Source organism: Myodes glareolus, chromosome 22 (assembly GCF_982192425.1).
Source record: "Myodes glareolus chromosome 22, mMyoGla1.1, whole genome shotgun sequence".
In the NCBI taxonomy this organism is placed as follows: Eukaryota; Metazoa; Chordata; class Mammalia; order Rodentia; family Cricetidae; genus Myodes; species Myodes glareolus.
Window position 1 is genome coordinate 13,374,011 of NC_142047.1, and position 15,738 is coordinate 13,389,748.

The window sequence follows — 15,738 nt, forward strand, 5'->3', positions numbered from 1 at the left end:
TGCCCCACCAGCTGTGCACAGCTGTCCCTGCTGCTGCACAGCGCCTACCCAGCTGTTCCCATCCTGCAGCTGGGCTGCTTAATTGGCGATTTGTCGCAGCCCAGGGAAGCGACGACAAGTTGGGGGGTAAGGGGTCCTGGGGGCGCAGTGCATGACAGGACTGCGGGAAGCAACAGAAATGGCAGGCAGTAGAGCGGACAGAGAGCAAAGGCTGCAGAAGCCTGGCGAGGAGGGTCCTGGGGACGAGGAGGGTCCTGGGGACGCGGACAGTCCCTGCAGATGTCACCTACCCAAGGCCAGGCCTAGCTGGGGTCTGGGCTATGGCAGTATGGCAGTCTCCAGTTTCCAACTCCCTCTTTATCAGCGGGGAACCTCCAGAGAATTCCCTAGGAGTGTGTGTGAGTCACACTGACTCAGGCCCTGGCTGTCATGGGGAAGCGGGGACCTCCAGGTCTTGCTGGGGTGCCTTTCCACGAAGCACAGTCTCCTCCATTGCTCTAGAAAGGGCCAAGTCCATTCCCTCAGCCCAGGCCCGGGAGGTAAGCTTTGGTGTCTTTGCATGGGAACCAGAGTCAATGCCAGGGTCTGCCCTGGCTCCCTCAGCCGGGTCTCTCTCTGCCAGACAAGTTGCCATCAGATCAGACCCTGGTTCAAACAATGAAACCCAGTCCTTAGCCCTATCCAGAGTGTCCCCAGCCACTTAGAGCAGGCAAGTTCTGTGCAGACTGTGCAAAAGCAGGTCCCAAGGCCTCAAGGACACCCATAGTTTCTGGTGTGCACACAGTATTCCCGCTGGGCTTCTAGGCTGCCCACACTAACAACCTGCATTGGAGCAGCCCATGGCTGGACTCAACAGGAAGCCAACTCAGTGAGGACTGGGAAGGTCTGGGCTGCTTCCTTCAGAATCTCTGCTCTTTGCTAGCTTCCCGAGACAGCTCTGCCCTTTCATTCTCAATTCTGAGCGTCTTTGTAAAGCTGGGCCCCAAGGCCAGGGCTAGCCACCTCAAATCTGTCTTCTTGAGGGCATCTGGCAATGTCTGGGGACATTTATAGTTGTCCAAATAGGGTGGCCGGATGCGGTGATGCAGCCTGTAATCCCAACACCCAGGAGGTGGGGACGGGGCGGCCAGAGTTTGAGGCCAGCCTGGCTATCACACAGCTAGGCCCTGTCTCGAAACAGAAACAACCTACTGAAGAAGGGGTAGATGTTGGCTGCTGGCATCTAGTGGTGGAGTTGGGAACGCTGCTGAGCACCTGATACCAGGGCAGGCCCTGCTTCAGAGAGCCAGAGGCCTCAAATACAACCCTGGGCCCAGGTGGGAAAGTGGCTTTATCCAGGGAACCACATGGCTGGGCAGGTCTCTAGAGGCAAGGGGGTCTATAAAAAAGAGGCTGTGCCTTTAATAAATGACACTATAGACTTGATAACCATCTGCTCTGCCCACCATGCCTATAAGCTAGCTACCAACTTGGAAGGCTCCTCACTCCACTCCTCTCCTTCGGCATGGCCTGCCACCCTCAGGACCGGGAGTCTGTAAGTGCCACCTGACAAAAGAGACCCTACGGAAGCACAGACTGCTACGTTGTGACGACCACCGCCATACCTGCATCCACGTCATTGGGCCATCCGCTAGACTGGCTGCTGCCAGCTGCTGGGGAGCGGCCTGTCCCAGGATAGAACACATCATCAACCGGACTCTCCATCTCGCTGTCATCGATGGACTTGGGGCGTTTGGTGGTGCTGAGGAGGAAGAGAGCCAAGTGGGCCAAAGTCCAAAGAGAGTCCAAGCAGCCTCCGGGGACGAGGCTTAGGCACTGTATGCTGGGGAGTGCCAGCCCACAGAAGCACTCCAATTCCTGGGGTGGAACACCTCCAGACCTGCTCTCCTTCAGGTTACTAGATCACTGAGGGCCCACAAGAGAACAGGCAAAACGTCATCTGCCTTCTATGCCCCAGCCACCATTTCCTATGAGCTCCCAGTTGTGCCATGAACCTTAGTCACAAGAGTATTGTAGACCAACAGTGGGAGCTTACATCTGTAACCCTAGTAATCGGAAGGCTCACACAGGAGGTTTGCAGTCAATTCCAGACCAGCTCGGTGAACATGTCTCAAAAAACCAAAAATAAATAAATAGTAGAAAATATTCTAATGCAAGATTAAAAACAAACAAGCAGCAAACACTCGAGAGATGGGTCAGCATTAAGAGCGATTCCCACTCCCCTAAAAGGGTCCAAAAGACTTCTAGTCTCTAAAGTCCTTGGTGGGGATCATCCTGACAACTTGCCCCAGTCTGACTGAGAGGGAGGTTGCCCGGAGTCTCTTCCCACCAGCTTTGTCTGGGCTTAAATGCCATCTCTACAAGACAGGCCTTCTCTGAGCCTCACTTCCAGGCAGAGCCATGCCTTGTTGTGAGCTGTGTCCCATGAAGAAGTGCTCCATGGATGACTGAGCATGGTGACACATGGAAGCACTCCAGCCCAGATGCAGAGCTGCTGGAGCCATAGGGAGGTGGTCAGGAAGGTGAGAAGGCCACTGTCCTGGCTTACCTGGTGGAAGGAGGGGAGGTGATGGACCGCCGTCCCAGGGTCACTTGGTTTATGTTGTAGTAACTGGGACTCTCCAGGTCTGCCAGTGAGAAGTTGGGCCCTGATGCGGTTGCAACAGGAGCTGGGAAGACAGAGAGATTGGTCAGGCTGGAATATGGGAATATGGTGTTGTAGGCCCAACGGGCCAGTTAGGTTGCCATGAACCATTTCCCAGAAGCCCAGCAAGACCTCGCTGTAATGTCTATGCTGCTGGGAAGACCCTTTTTCCTGTGGCATTTCCTGGGTAGGCTGTAAGGGATGAGCCATTGGTTGTGGGTTGTCCCTGCCCCCCCCCACACACACACAGCAAAGGTTAGAGACATGATTCTATGGACAACTGCTTCTCCCATCTCAGGGTCAAATGGGCAGAGAGTTCCTAAGATGTCACCAACATAACCCTGTGAAATCTGAAAATCCCCTCTGTACCCTAGTCCTGGTCCCTGGCCCTGACAGGACACAACTTACTCTGTGATACTCTCACCAGCTCTGTCACATTCCAGACCCCAGAAGTCACAAAGCAGTCCTGGAAACTTAAGTGCCCTGAAGAAAGAAAATGGCTGGTGAGTGAAGCCAGAGCAGGATGGAACACTGATCCACTTTCCCCAAGTTCTTCCCTGCTTGACTCCATCCCTTAAGGGTTTTCCCACTAGCCCTCAGGTGTCCCCCCAAAAGGGGCAAACACCAGGGGAAGCCTCCCTCCTTGCATGACAGTCCAAGTCACTGGATAGCTGAGTGAAGGGGAAGGAGAATGGGGCGGGGCACTGACCGTTGGGCAGTGGTTTGATGTCCGCATCTCCTTGCTGGTTTGAACTATCTGATTGTCCGGATTCTGCAGAGAAACAAGACGGGGAAATAATCAGGAGCAAAGTTTCATACAACCACTAGCCTAGCACCCAGTCTCCAGCCTTGGGCAACAGACCCCTTCATTCAGGCTCCAGGGCTAGCCTTGGACACCCATCCCAGGCAACAGACCCCTTCATTCAGGCTCCAGGGCTAGCCTTGGACACCCATCCCAGGCAATAGACCCCTTCACCCAGGTTTCAAGGCTAGCCTTGGACAGCCATCCCAGGCAATAGACCCTTTCACCCAGGCTCCAGAACTAGCCCAGGGAAACAGGGGAGAGGGAAGACAATGTGTACTTTACTCCCAACATTTGGACTGAATTGGTCAGTGAGGCAGGGGGAAGGGCATCCTGGGCAGGGTGTGCGGTGGCATCTCTGGCCTCTACCTATTAGATGTCAACAGCACCTTTGTTGTGACGACCCAAACTACCCCCAGAAACTGTTTAGTAAGCCCTGAGGGTCAGAGATGCCATGGGCAGGTAGCCCTGATCAAGAGTCAGAAGTCAGGAGGGCACCAAGGGAAGAAGCCGGTAACAGGCATTGTCCCTAACAAGGCAGACCCCTGGGGATCTCCCTCTCCCACAAGGGGTATTCCCATCCCTAAGTTCATTAATGAATGCTGCTCCTGTGGGCTCATGCCCCCTCCATCTCACCTTTATGCTTACAAAGCAATGCCTGGCAACCCGGAGGGGGAGGTGTGCCCTGCTGCCACCCATTTTGTGCCAGCCTGTCTGGGTTGTCTCATGCCCCATTGCCACAGCTGCTCAGAGGGAGCCCTGAGACAAGGGCCCATTGTGTGGAGGAAGCTCACAGAGGGCTGGGGGCAGGGTGGAGTGTGTGTGTGAATATTTTGCAGAGCTTGAGAAAGCCCCCCACTCTCGCCCCCCAGGTCCTCCAAAGCTTTGTCTGTGCCAGGGGCAAGATGGGGACCTCCAGAATGCCTGCCTGGGCATGACAGCTGGTGAGAGGGTGGGGGTGCTGGGGTAGGTTGTAGGGCACTTGGTGAAGACTCGGCTATTCATAAGGACCACAGAGGTGGCATCTGACACTGGGCCCTGGTTCTGGCCACAGCTTTGCTGGGCTCCTCACAGTGGTCCAGCCACCCCGAATCCACCCACAGCTCCATGTGCATCCTGCTGTCTCCCAGGAGGATTTGATGGGCCCTGCTCGAAGATGGGCCCTGTGCATCTGTGACTGGGAGCATGGCCAGGCTCCTGGCTACTTCATGGTATGATGGGTAGAAGGCTATCATATTTTGGGGTCTGCTATCCTTTTCTTTCATCTCGTTCAATTTTTTTTCTTCTCTCTTGGCAGTGCTGGGGATTGAATTTAGGGCTTCATGCACACATGGCCAGAGCTCCACCACTGAGTTATAGCCCCAGTCCTTCAATATTTTTTTTTAATTCCAAAAGTAATAGTACACCTTGCTATGAATTAAGAGAGTGGAGGTTACTAGGAAGCTGTCCGCAAACCTCCCTCTCTAGTTTGAGGTGTTCCTCCTCCATGTCTTGGTGGATCACCTCTTTGTTCGGCATTCTCTGCTATGGAGGGGGCCTAGGGCCTTCTCCTCCAATCACGACTGCATCTTGAGATCTCTTTGTACCCTGGCATCCCACAGTATGGATTTTCTTCTCACTCTCTGGATCTCTGGGTTTGATTCAAGTCCAAGCAGAAGCCAAGGGGTCTAGGTGGCAGGCGACCTATGCTATGCCTTTCTGGAACCCACTGTGAAGCTGCCTCAATGTGCAGTTAAAGAAGGGCGCGGCCTCAAGACTGGCAGGCAGACTCCATCAAAGGATGTGTGGCACATGCTCCGTAGACTGCATGGATTCCACCCATCCTGGGACCCACACAGCCCAAAAGACCTCCAGACTTGGGTCAGTTTGAGGGGGCTCAGAGTCCGCCCCCTAGGAGTGCAACAGACCCACTGCAAAAGGCCAAGGAGAGAGGGAGAGCTGCGTGCCCATGAGTGTGCGCGTGGGTGTGCACATAACCAGCCAAGGGACAGAAAGAGCAGAGAACGTGACAGAGAGATGGAGGTGCGCCAGTGACTCAGGCAGAGACAAACGGGGCTCCAGGAGAGTGCGACAGACAGGAAATCCTCTTAAACCAGGACACTTCCCCGAAGGGTGCTGCTGTTATTACTATTAGTTCATATTAAAGGAGCACGCAGGAGAGGCTGGGGAGGATGAGGCCGGCTGCCACGCGCCACCAGGCGTGGCTCTGGGCGCTGCTGGCAGCCATTTTAGACCTTGGCAGCCATCTTATGGCTGGCGGCCCTAGCCAGCATTGCCACAATGCCGCCACCACCAGCCCCCAACAAGCTCAGCTCAGCTCCAGGACAAAAGGCAGAAACACTGGAAGCCTGGACCTAGGCTCACAGGCAGAGGAGCCAGCTCTACGGCGAGGGCAGCTGCAGCCAGGGTCTTGCAGATCTGTTCTAACCTCGGCTTTTATGATCCCTGCCTGTGCCATGAAAGGGCAGGGAGGATAACACTGGCGCTCTGGCAACACCACAGCTTTGTTGAAAGGCAGCAGACACCCTGACTACCATGTCTAGGCCCAAGGACCTAATGGTTCAGCGAGAATGGACCCCTGCCCAACAGGGCTAAGGGTATCTCGGAAGTAAGGGAAGTTAATTCCCTGTCAGCTCAGAGTACATCCTGTGTAGACATGAGATGGGGGTTGGCAGGGAATCAGACAGGTCACTGGGTCCTCAGTGGTCATGCTCTGGGGCCAGCCAAAGGACATCTTGCCATCCAGAGATGGGAGCCAGAGGCCAGCCTTTCTATGTGGCGGCTCTCTGGGATGCCTTGAAACAAGGCCTGTGCCTGTTTTGAATACCCCTAGGGACCGGCAGCTGGGCCCAGGGCAGCATGCCACAAAGGGTCCAGGCACCTTGACCCGTCTTCTTCCTGGGACTCTTGGGGGAGGTTATAACCTGGGATTCAGGACCGAGAGGAGGAAAGCCCCTTCGCAACAGCCTGTCCCCTGGCCCCGCCTCATAGCTGCTTGGCTTTTATCTGGCAGAATGGGGCTTATCAGAGCCACCAGCTGAACAAACACACAAATCCACGGTTAGTGAGAAAAAATACTCAGCCTGAACTCTTTATCTCCTGTTCACAGGCCTTGCACACTGCCCACTGCCAAAAGCACAGGAGGGGACCTGAGGCAGTGCGGTGGGGGCCGAGTTCTCTGCTCTAGAGGCAGAGGGTGGCCTTTCCTTGTCTGCCTCTTCGCCTCAGCCACCTCCCTTCCTCCCTCTTGTCCCGGGCCCATTGCCACTCTTCTCTACGAGCTCCTGCCAGTGGGTAGACATTAGTGAGCTCCTGCCCACACAGAACCCCCTCCAGTGTCTGCTTTCTCGCTGGGGACAATGGGCCCAGCTGGTGGTCTGTGGAACAGCGGAGGGACAGGGACGATACTGGCTCACACAAGACAGGCAGGTGCTGCTTCGGCTCCTATCCCGTCCTGCCCAGTCCACACTGGACGCTGTGGCCATGTCCCCTGGAGGCTTTTCTTGCTTCAGCCTCTTCAACCTGGCTGCCGTGGAAGCAAGGGCTACAGCTCCCGTCTCAGTGTCAGGACCATCAGGCCCAGGCTGAGAAAAGAAAAAAGCTCCTCCCTGCACCCACTTTACAGAGCCTGGGGCTCCTGCCACTTCCTTCAGAAAAGGAACCAGGACAAAGCATTCACCACCACCTTCCCTGGACCCAACCCAAGACGATTCAATGGTCTTCTAAGTCCTGGAGCTGAAGAACAATACTTTGCTCTGGGCTCTGTCTCCCACTCTGCCCTCAGAATGCAAATACCTTAAAACCAAGCCCTGCCCATGTTTGACGGATGCCCTGGGTGGGCAGGTGGTTTGGGCCCTGCTCGCCTGCGCCAGGTTTGGAGAGAGCTCACAGTTCACTCTGAGTCCTGCTGGGTGGTTATGGGTCAGGCCACTGGGGACACGCGGTGCACAGTTCTCGTCTCTAAGGCTGTTCACACAAGCTGCATCTCTGAGGTAGAGACCACTCCTGCTAGCGGTCCTGGCTACTCTGCAAGGTTTCTGACAGGGAGGCAGGGCTGTGAAAGGGCAGGTGAGGTGATAAGTTTGGATTAACTGGGCATGAACCCAAGTGGGTTTCTCAGATGGGCCTCGGCAGCAAATTCTTACCTGCTCACCACAGGTCATCATCCATCTCCTGCTGTAATAGCTCAGAGACCAGAGGTTTCTGACAACATGTAACCAACAGCGGCCAGCATGGGCCCCTCCTTTTCCACATGCTCCTTAATGTCTCTTGGGATAGACAAAAAGCTGCCCTTCTCACAGCACCTTAGCTCCACCCTCTCAGCCCGAGCCTTAACTGTGATTTTGGCTTTCTTTCTTTCTTTGGTTCCTCTCTCTCTCTCTCTCTCTGGCCCTGTATTTCTTTGCAATTCCCTTTCTTTCTCACTTCTGTCTGCTTGCACACGCGTGCATGTATGTGTCTGAGAAGACTGTCTCTTAAGAAGAACTCTGGAGGGCAGGCTCTCATAGCCAGAACCCAGCATTGCCCAAAACCCTGATGTATATGTGTGTATATATATATCCCCATCCACAGACAAGAATGTATTTATGGCTCCTAGCAAGTGAGGGAGGAATTCCTGCTCACTATAGCCAACACTCCATGACTCCCACGCGAAACAAGCTCATTCTGCAAGGGGGCAGCTGCGTGTAGCTCGCTGGCCAGCTGCCTCCATGGACTTCAACCAACATATTCTTTAGGGGCCAGGAGGGGTGCACAGACCGGCCTCAGCTATACTCCAAGAGTATACCTAGGCATGTGGATACACTCAAATGAGCACACTTGCTATATCCTCAGTCACGCATGTCACCTGCAGATGCCACCAGCCCCTTCTTGGTGTCAAGAAAAGGTGGAATAAGATAGAACACCCAGAGTCACAGAAAGGAACACCTCAACTATGCAAATCGTTGGTCCAGAAGCAGGCAGGGGTATGATTCCAGATCCTATTCCTGCCCTCCCCAGTGCTGCATCTCATCTGCCTGCCTCTCCCCCCTCCTCTGTGATTCCGGAGTGTCCAGGACACAGGAAACCCAATCTCAAGGAGAGCCAGAGGCCCAGCCTGCAGCAATCAGGGCTGTAGAATGTGGCTATTGTGCCTCCTGAAACCCAAGTCAGAGAATGTGAGACACCCTGAGGAGGGGGCCGCAATAGATGGGGGCTGGGGAAAGGGTCACAAAGGGGTTCTCCCTGTCTCAGCAAACAGGACACTGGGGACCTGGACTGAGGAAGTCCTTGAGAGTGCAGGGCAGCCAGAGGGCAGAGGGAGGTGGGGCTCGGCAGACAAGGAGCTTCTCAGGTCCCCATCTCCTTACCGATATTCCTCACCTGTACCCAAGCTAGAATAAGCACATAACCCACAGCTGTCCAGGGGCTGGGACTTCCCTCCTGTCACCTCTAGACTTTCAGTTTAGACGCAGGAGCCACAGGCCTGGAGCTGTGTGGGTAAGGAGGACATGCTGTGTCTCTACCAACCTTGCTCTTCTCTCTTCATCACCTCAGCTCACAGACCTAAAAGGGCTCTCTGGCTTCCATCTGAGTGACCTGCCAGGGGAGCAGGGGGTGCACCAGAGGGAACTAAAGACATAACCACAGCAGCGTATGTCTACCTGTGGGCTGGGGCACAGGGAAAGAGGTGGATGCCCAGACAGGTGGGCCATGGCTAGCATGGGAAAGTGACATTTTACCCTGCGCACGACTTCTTCTCCCTGCCTCGCTGGTACCATGCTGGAGCAGAGCCAGCAGCAGGAAGAGCCCCGGCACCACCTTCTTTCCCAAGTCATGGCCAGGCTCTATGAGCCTCAAGTCCTCTATGGGGAGAAGGCTGTCTCCTGCAGCTCTTGATTACGCCCCTCCCCTGCCCCAAGTTGTGAAAATAGAATCCTATCAGAAACCCTCCAGGCACCAAGACTTCCCACCTTCGCATAAGGAGAATGGTGTTCCTAAACTCATGCTTTTCTTCTAGAAGACAAGGGTGGGATTTTTATCTCCCTCTACCTCCATGACAGCCTGGCCTTCCAGGGAAGTCTTCTGGCATGGGATGCCAGATGTGCCCTGCCAGGTGTCTGCCCTCTGCCAGGAGGCCTAGCGAGAACGGGAGATGGGCACCGAGCAGCAGGACAAGTGAGATGAACTGGCAATGGCACTGGGTGCTCGGGGACAGCAGGCCGAGGCCAGTAGAGGAGAGGAAGGAGGTGAGGACACAAACAGAAGCGCCCAGTCCTCACTGGGCTCTCGCAAAGGCACCCAAGCCCTAGCAACACTGGAAACACGGGCAGGCCTATGTGTAGACCCACAGAGACCAGGCGTGAACAAGTAGACCCAGGGTTTGCTAGGCAGCTATATTGCCCCCGGTGGGAGGTCTCAGAGGCTCCACAGGCAGGGAACTCCACCAGAACAAAATTCCCATCAGAGGTAGTGGGTAAGGTGACAGTACAGACGCTCCCAGAGGAGCAGGTAAGACTCTCAGAGGAGGGGAGGCGGGAGTCACCTAGTCCAGGCTTGCTTCCCCTTCCTGAATCCAAAGCTGCCCTGGAAGGAACCGCTGGTCTAGACTGCAGGAGAACTGTGTGGTGTCCTAGCACAGGGAGACAAAGGGGAACATCTACGCAAAAGTAGACAGACGGCAGGCAGGCAGCAGTGACATGGAAGACCTGTGTCCCAGAACCTCCCAGCCCAGTGGCCTTGGCAGAGTTCACACTGGCTCCTTGGCTGTAAGTAAAGGTGACACCTGCCCACTGGGTTCCTGGATCAGGAGCAGGTGGGAAACATGGACAAGGGCCCCTGGCCCAAAGCCTGGCTCTGAGCCTAGCTCTCTAAACACTGGCTATCCTTAAGTCTGGTTGCCATTTTTCTTCGTCTCCACTTACTGAAATGCTTACACCGCCGCCCCTACCCCCACTAGGCTCTGCTCAGATGCCACTTCAGCTCACTGGTGACATACTAAGCACATCTGAGATTGTAGTTTTTGGCTCCAGAGGCCCCAGCGGTGAGCAGCAGGGCCTGGCTCATTACTGTCTGTAAATAGCAGCAGAGGGGGTTTCTCAGTCGTTAAAAGGCAGACCCAGATGGAACCTTGATACAGGTATGTCCTCCCAACAGTGGTCATTAGTAAGTGACCTGAGGCTGCTCACCACATGGGGAGAGACAGGGAAAGAGACCAGGACATGGCCGACAGAGAGGCAGGATGACAGTACTTGTCTCTGGATGTTGAGGCCCCAGCCCCTACGACCTGCTCTGCACTTTCCTGCTCCACCCTGGAGTTGGGAGAACTGAAGACACCACAAGCAGAGGCCTAGTCCTGGGGCAGCAGGCACACTTCATGCTGCCCATGGCCCCGCCTTGTCTTTAGACAACCCACTCCTGGTGATGTTGGCTGGTGCCACAGTTTGCCAGCAGCTGCATCTAGCATTTCCAAGGGCTTGGATCCAGGGATCATGTGACAGTGGGGTCCAGACAAGTGGCCCCTAGCCTAAGAACCTGTCCCTCCTCAAGGTGACAGGTAGAAACTGACAGCGGAGAATGCCTTCAATACGCCGTTGTCAGGAAGAGTCAGTGGCGGTGGTGGGAGTGTGCGCCCACCCCAGCCTGGGTTCTGTAAAGCTGAGCCCCACCCCACTCCCTCTCTCTATTTCTAGCATTGCCCTTTCTGGACCTTTGAGTTGCCCAGGCCAGGCTAGGCTAGCCAGATATCCACCCCCATCCCCAGCTGCTCTGGTGGCTATTAATAGTGTTTCCCCTTCCCAGGGCTGGGCAACACCCCGCACCCCTAACCCAGCCAAACACATTTGCCCTTGGTCTAATTCTTCACTAAGGAAAGGAGTACTCAGTTCCTAATGCCAGCCCTAGCATGGGGGGGGGCACAGAGGCTCTGAGGGTCACAGAGGTGACTGCTTCAGATCAGGGGGAGCTTCAAGGAGTGGGAAGTGGTAAACCCTGATCCAGGAACCTAGAGGGACTGACAGAGAGGGAAGAGCTAGGGAGAGAATCAGGGCCAGGCCAAGCAGCTTGGAGATAGAGGCCTGGGCAAAAGAGCCAGAGACGGCCATAGGGGGCAGGTGGAGGGGGGCAGGGAAAGGAGGAGGCAGGGGCAGGGAAAGGAGAAGGCAGGGGCAGGGAAAGGAGGAGGCAGAGGCAGGGAAATGAGGAGGCGGGGCAGAGTGCTGCTTTAGGGGAGAAATAACATTGAAAGAGCGAACTAATTCTCACTGCCAGCATCTATCTAGAGAGCATGCAGCAGAGGGTGAGCTGGGAAAACACAGGACCAGGGAGCCTCTATACCCAAGATTTCTGTGGAAGCGGGGACGAAGAGAATATTTAAGAAAAAAAAAAAAAGCACACGTGAGTCCTCTCAGCCTGTTGCAGAGATGGTCCCTAAGTCTCCGCCTCTTCACCTTAGGGCAGAGATGGAAGAATGGGCACAAGCCCCTGCACCTCTGCTACCCTGCACCTCTCTAGCCCTGTTTCCCCTGCAGTCCACTGCCCTGCCTCCTGTAGAGAACTCATTCAAGAACGCTGGGGGCTTAGCAGGAAAAACCAAGCAGAACCCACCTACCTCAACCCAACACAGGGGGCCAGCTGGGCTGACTCACCTGCTTCGGCCTCTACAGGACAGTGCCCTGGCTGTGGGTAGGTAACTCTGGCTGGTGGACGAGAGGCAAACAGAAAGGCACCCATAATCGGATGTTTCAGCAGGACTCTGTTCCTACCTAGAGGCCCAGTAGCCCTACCTTCAAACCCTATCCAATGGGCAGCCTCCGGAGGGGTCATCGCTGTGAGAACGGGAAGTGGAAGGAGGCTCCAGAATGACACAGGACTCCCAGGAACCCAGCTGACAGGCTGCTTGGGCTGGGAGCGACCCTGAACCATCAGTTCCATGAGGGAGATTTGACATTCTCACACATGTATATCTCACATGTATATCTGTGTGAGAATGTCAAATCTCCTGAAGCTGATTTATGGTTGTTAAGCTGCCATGTGGATGCCAGGAACTGAATCCCCTGGAAGAGTAGCCAGTGCTCTTCACCGCCAAACCATCTCTCCAGCCCCAACTCCAACTATTGTTTGTTTGTTTGATTGTTTTGGTTTTTTTGTTTTGGTTTTGTTAAACAGTATTTCTCTGTATTTGTAGCCCTGGCTATCCCGGAACATGTTCTGTAGACCAGGTTGGCCTCGAACTCAGAGATCCGCCTGTCTCTGCCTCTGGAGTACGGGAATTAAAGGTGTGTGCTACCATGCCTAGCTAACTCCAACTTTCCAATCTGGAGAGTCTGGGCAAGGAGGATGTGGCACTGGGGGCTGGAAAGGACTTGGACCTAGACTCAGAAGCCTGGGGTCCAAACCTTAGTCTTGTATTTGACCTCCTAGCTGGTCTCTTAGGCCTCTTTGTGCAGAGGAGATGCAAGCGGGGCTTGGCTTTCACTACGGAGGGAGGATCTTACAGAAAGTATTGTACACATATAATGGAACACAATGGCCTATCCACCTATCCTTTGGTTAGCAGGTGCCAAAGGTCCTCAAGGACCCTATGGGGGCTCAAGGAGCTGCGTTGCGCTCCCTAACAAGGTAGCTAGGTGGCGCAGCAAGTTAACGCTAGCTGCCCTCTGCCAGTCACGGCAGGGCAAGCCGGTGGGCTGCTGGCCTAGAAGTCCTGCTGATAGACAGGGTTCACTCTGAACACTCACAGGACCCAGGAGAAAGGGCAAGAATCCAGCACAGCCACCAGACCCTGCGTGTGTACTAAGAACAGAGCTGCCTGAGGCAGCGGCTCCCATGGGCTGCCCCTGCCAAGCACATCCCGGGATATGATCAGGGCCAAGCTCCCCATACACACTGACTAGGAACAGCACGCAGTGGGAGATTGACAGGAGGAGGCCTATAGGGGGCGAGAAGACACGAAATGTAAGGCAACCAGGTGTTTGGTCACAGGGGTGTGATCCATGGCCCATCCCGGCCCCAGCCTCCATTTGAGGGTTTTCAGCCATTGACCCCAAGAGGACTCCCAATGTGCCCTGAACACCCTCACCTCTTGGTGATGCTAACATGTGCCTCTGCACTTGATAACTCTTGGAGAGGAAAAACCCTCTACCACCCACCTTGCAGGAGTAGAGACTGAAAGCCAGATCAGGAACCTCAGACAGGGAGAGAAATGGAGAAGTCGGAAAGAGGGGACAAGAACAAAAACAAACAAACAAACAAAAACAAAACCTCTGCCGCAAGCACACTAACATTTGTGATGGCTGCAATGGCGGCAGAAGCCGGCAGGCTCACCCTCCCAGACTGCAGGCGGAGAAAGGCCCCTTTGTTCTGCGCAGAGGTTAGCCGAGGTGAGGCCCCGCCCTGCAGCCCCCCTGACCCAGGGTCCAGCTAGGGCTGGCTTCTTCCCTTCTCATCGGCCAGTCCTCACCCTCAGTGAGTAGTAGTCAAGGGAGGCAGCCCCTACTCACGGGGCTCAGGCAGAGTTGGGATTCCTCCAGGGGCTCTCGGGATGCCTTCACTGCCAGTTAAGAGCTTGCTCAGGCTCCTTCTAAGCTGTGGATTTGGGGCAGAGCAGGGGCAGGACCCAGCGCGTGCTATGCTGGGGAATGGCTCAGAGGCCGGCCTGATGGTCTTCTAGTATCATTCCCGATGAGTCTTTGAGCCACCTGACGAGTGACCGAAGTTAGGCTCTCCTGAGGATTTCTCAGAGTGGGCCTTGGCTCTGGGCTTGGATCACCCTCACTGTGGTGATCTGTCTCCATGAATAGGGGTTGAGGTAAGACACCCCAGACCCTGTCAAAGAAGAGGCTGACGTGGGGGTGCATGGAAGCCAGAGGAGAGAGAACACTTAAGAATTCAAAGCTCTACAACACCTTGTCCCCTGGGTTAAGGTGGGGAAGGGCTTTAGTGCCTGGCACCCTGAGACTCCACAAGCATGCTCCTCATCCATTCTTAAAGCTACTGGCCATGCTTATGGGTGCCTGGAGTATCGAGAGCAAACCATTCCTACCTCTTGGATGTTGGGGGGTTAAATTTGGCAAAGACTGTTCCCCGTCTAATCAGCAGCACTTTGCAGCTCCCATGCAAGTACAGGATGAAAACCAGGAGGGGAGACTGGCTGGGCCCTTTTATCCCCCCATGACAGTGCCCCAGCCTCAAGCTGGGAGCACCTTTTCAGGAGGCCCTGGCCTTCAAGTAGCGCTAGCCAAACATTGGGAGATAACGTGGAGAAAGCAAGCAAGCGACAAAGAGGGGATGTCCTGCGTCCCTTTGTCCTTCTGCATGATCTCTGACATGGGAAGTGGGGGGCTGAAGGCAGTACGTGCACAGGGAGCCTGAGTGGCTGCCTCCTGCCTCATGTAAGAAACTGCAGCTCAGATACACAATGTCCTGCCAAACCCAGCCCCTTAATTCAATTAAGCGCGCAGAACCGACTTCCCAGATTGTTCTACGTGCCAGTGCCTGTGAGTGTCCTGATGTGTGTGAATCCTGGGATCATGAGCGTACCCGTGTGTGTGTGTGTGTGTGTGCATGCGTGCGTGCACACTTGCACACGCATTTCCTGGCCCTGGAGAAAGATGAGAGGCAAAAGGAGTGGGGAAAGAAAGAGGTAGAAAAGTGGGACTACGGGAGAGCAGAACAAATCTCAGAAGGACAAATCTCATGCTAGGCTTCTTAACCCTCACACCCTGGCCACTGGGACAAGCATGCTGTCTGAGGCACAGCCTGGGGGCTGTCCACGCTCTGTAGGTCAGGCGGTATACCAGGCCTTGTCTCACTTGGTGTTAAGCCTCCTGCAAGCCCCAACCAAAATGTCTCCACAATTACAAAGGTTCCCATGGGGCAGGGCTGGCCCTGAGACCAGTCGCTCAGGGCAGCCGTTGAATCCTGTGGCTCCATGCTTGTACTAAAAGGCCTTTCTCACGTCTGATCCTTGGGCTGCGGTCTTGGCATGTGTGTTCTTGATCAGCCTCTCTTTCTGGGCCATACCCCGCCCCCCCCCACATGGTCACTTGGTTCCTCAAGGTTTGAGAGCAGTCTATAAAGGACAAGGCCCTAGGTGCATTCTAGCCTCTGAGGTCATGGCCGAGCAAGATCCAGGCTAAACCTGCATCCTATATCACTGTGACGGGCTCCACAGGAAAGGTGAGGTCAGGCCTTGGAAAGATGCTCTCCTTAGGCCCCAGAGGACAGTGGATGTTCCCCACAACCTTTCACACTCACTGTTCCTAATGAGGGGAGTCCCCCGTCCATGGTTACCTGCAGCTGTTCTGGCTGTTTC

General features: G+C 55.0%; 1 protein-coding gene across 8 annotated transcripts in view; it reads right to left on the bottom strand.

The window, feature by feature from the left end:
* Nucleotides 1-15,738, bottom strand: part of Nfix (nuclear factor I X) — a 94,339-nt gene that overhangs the window by 19,369 nt on the left and 59,232 nt on the right. For all 8 annotated transcript variants that reach the window (XM_087900329.1, XM_087900326.1, XM_087900332.1 and 5 more), the window contains exons 3-6: nt 3,354-3,416; nt 3,053-3,127; nt 2,549-2,669; nt 1,605-1,741 (exon numbers count right to left, since the gene is read on the bottom strand). In XM_087900329.1, the coding sequence (XP_087756455.1) occupies nt 1,605-1,741; nt 2,549-2,669; nt 3,053-3,127; nt 3,354-3,416 (396 nt within the window). The remainder of the gene's footprint in view (nt 1-1,604; nt 1,742-2,548; nt 2,670-3,052; nt 3,128-3,353; nt 3,417-15,738) is intronic.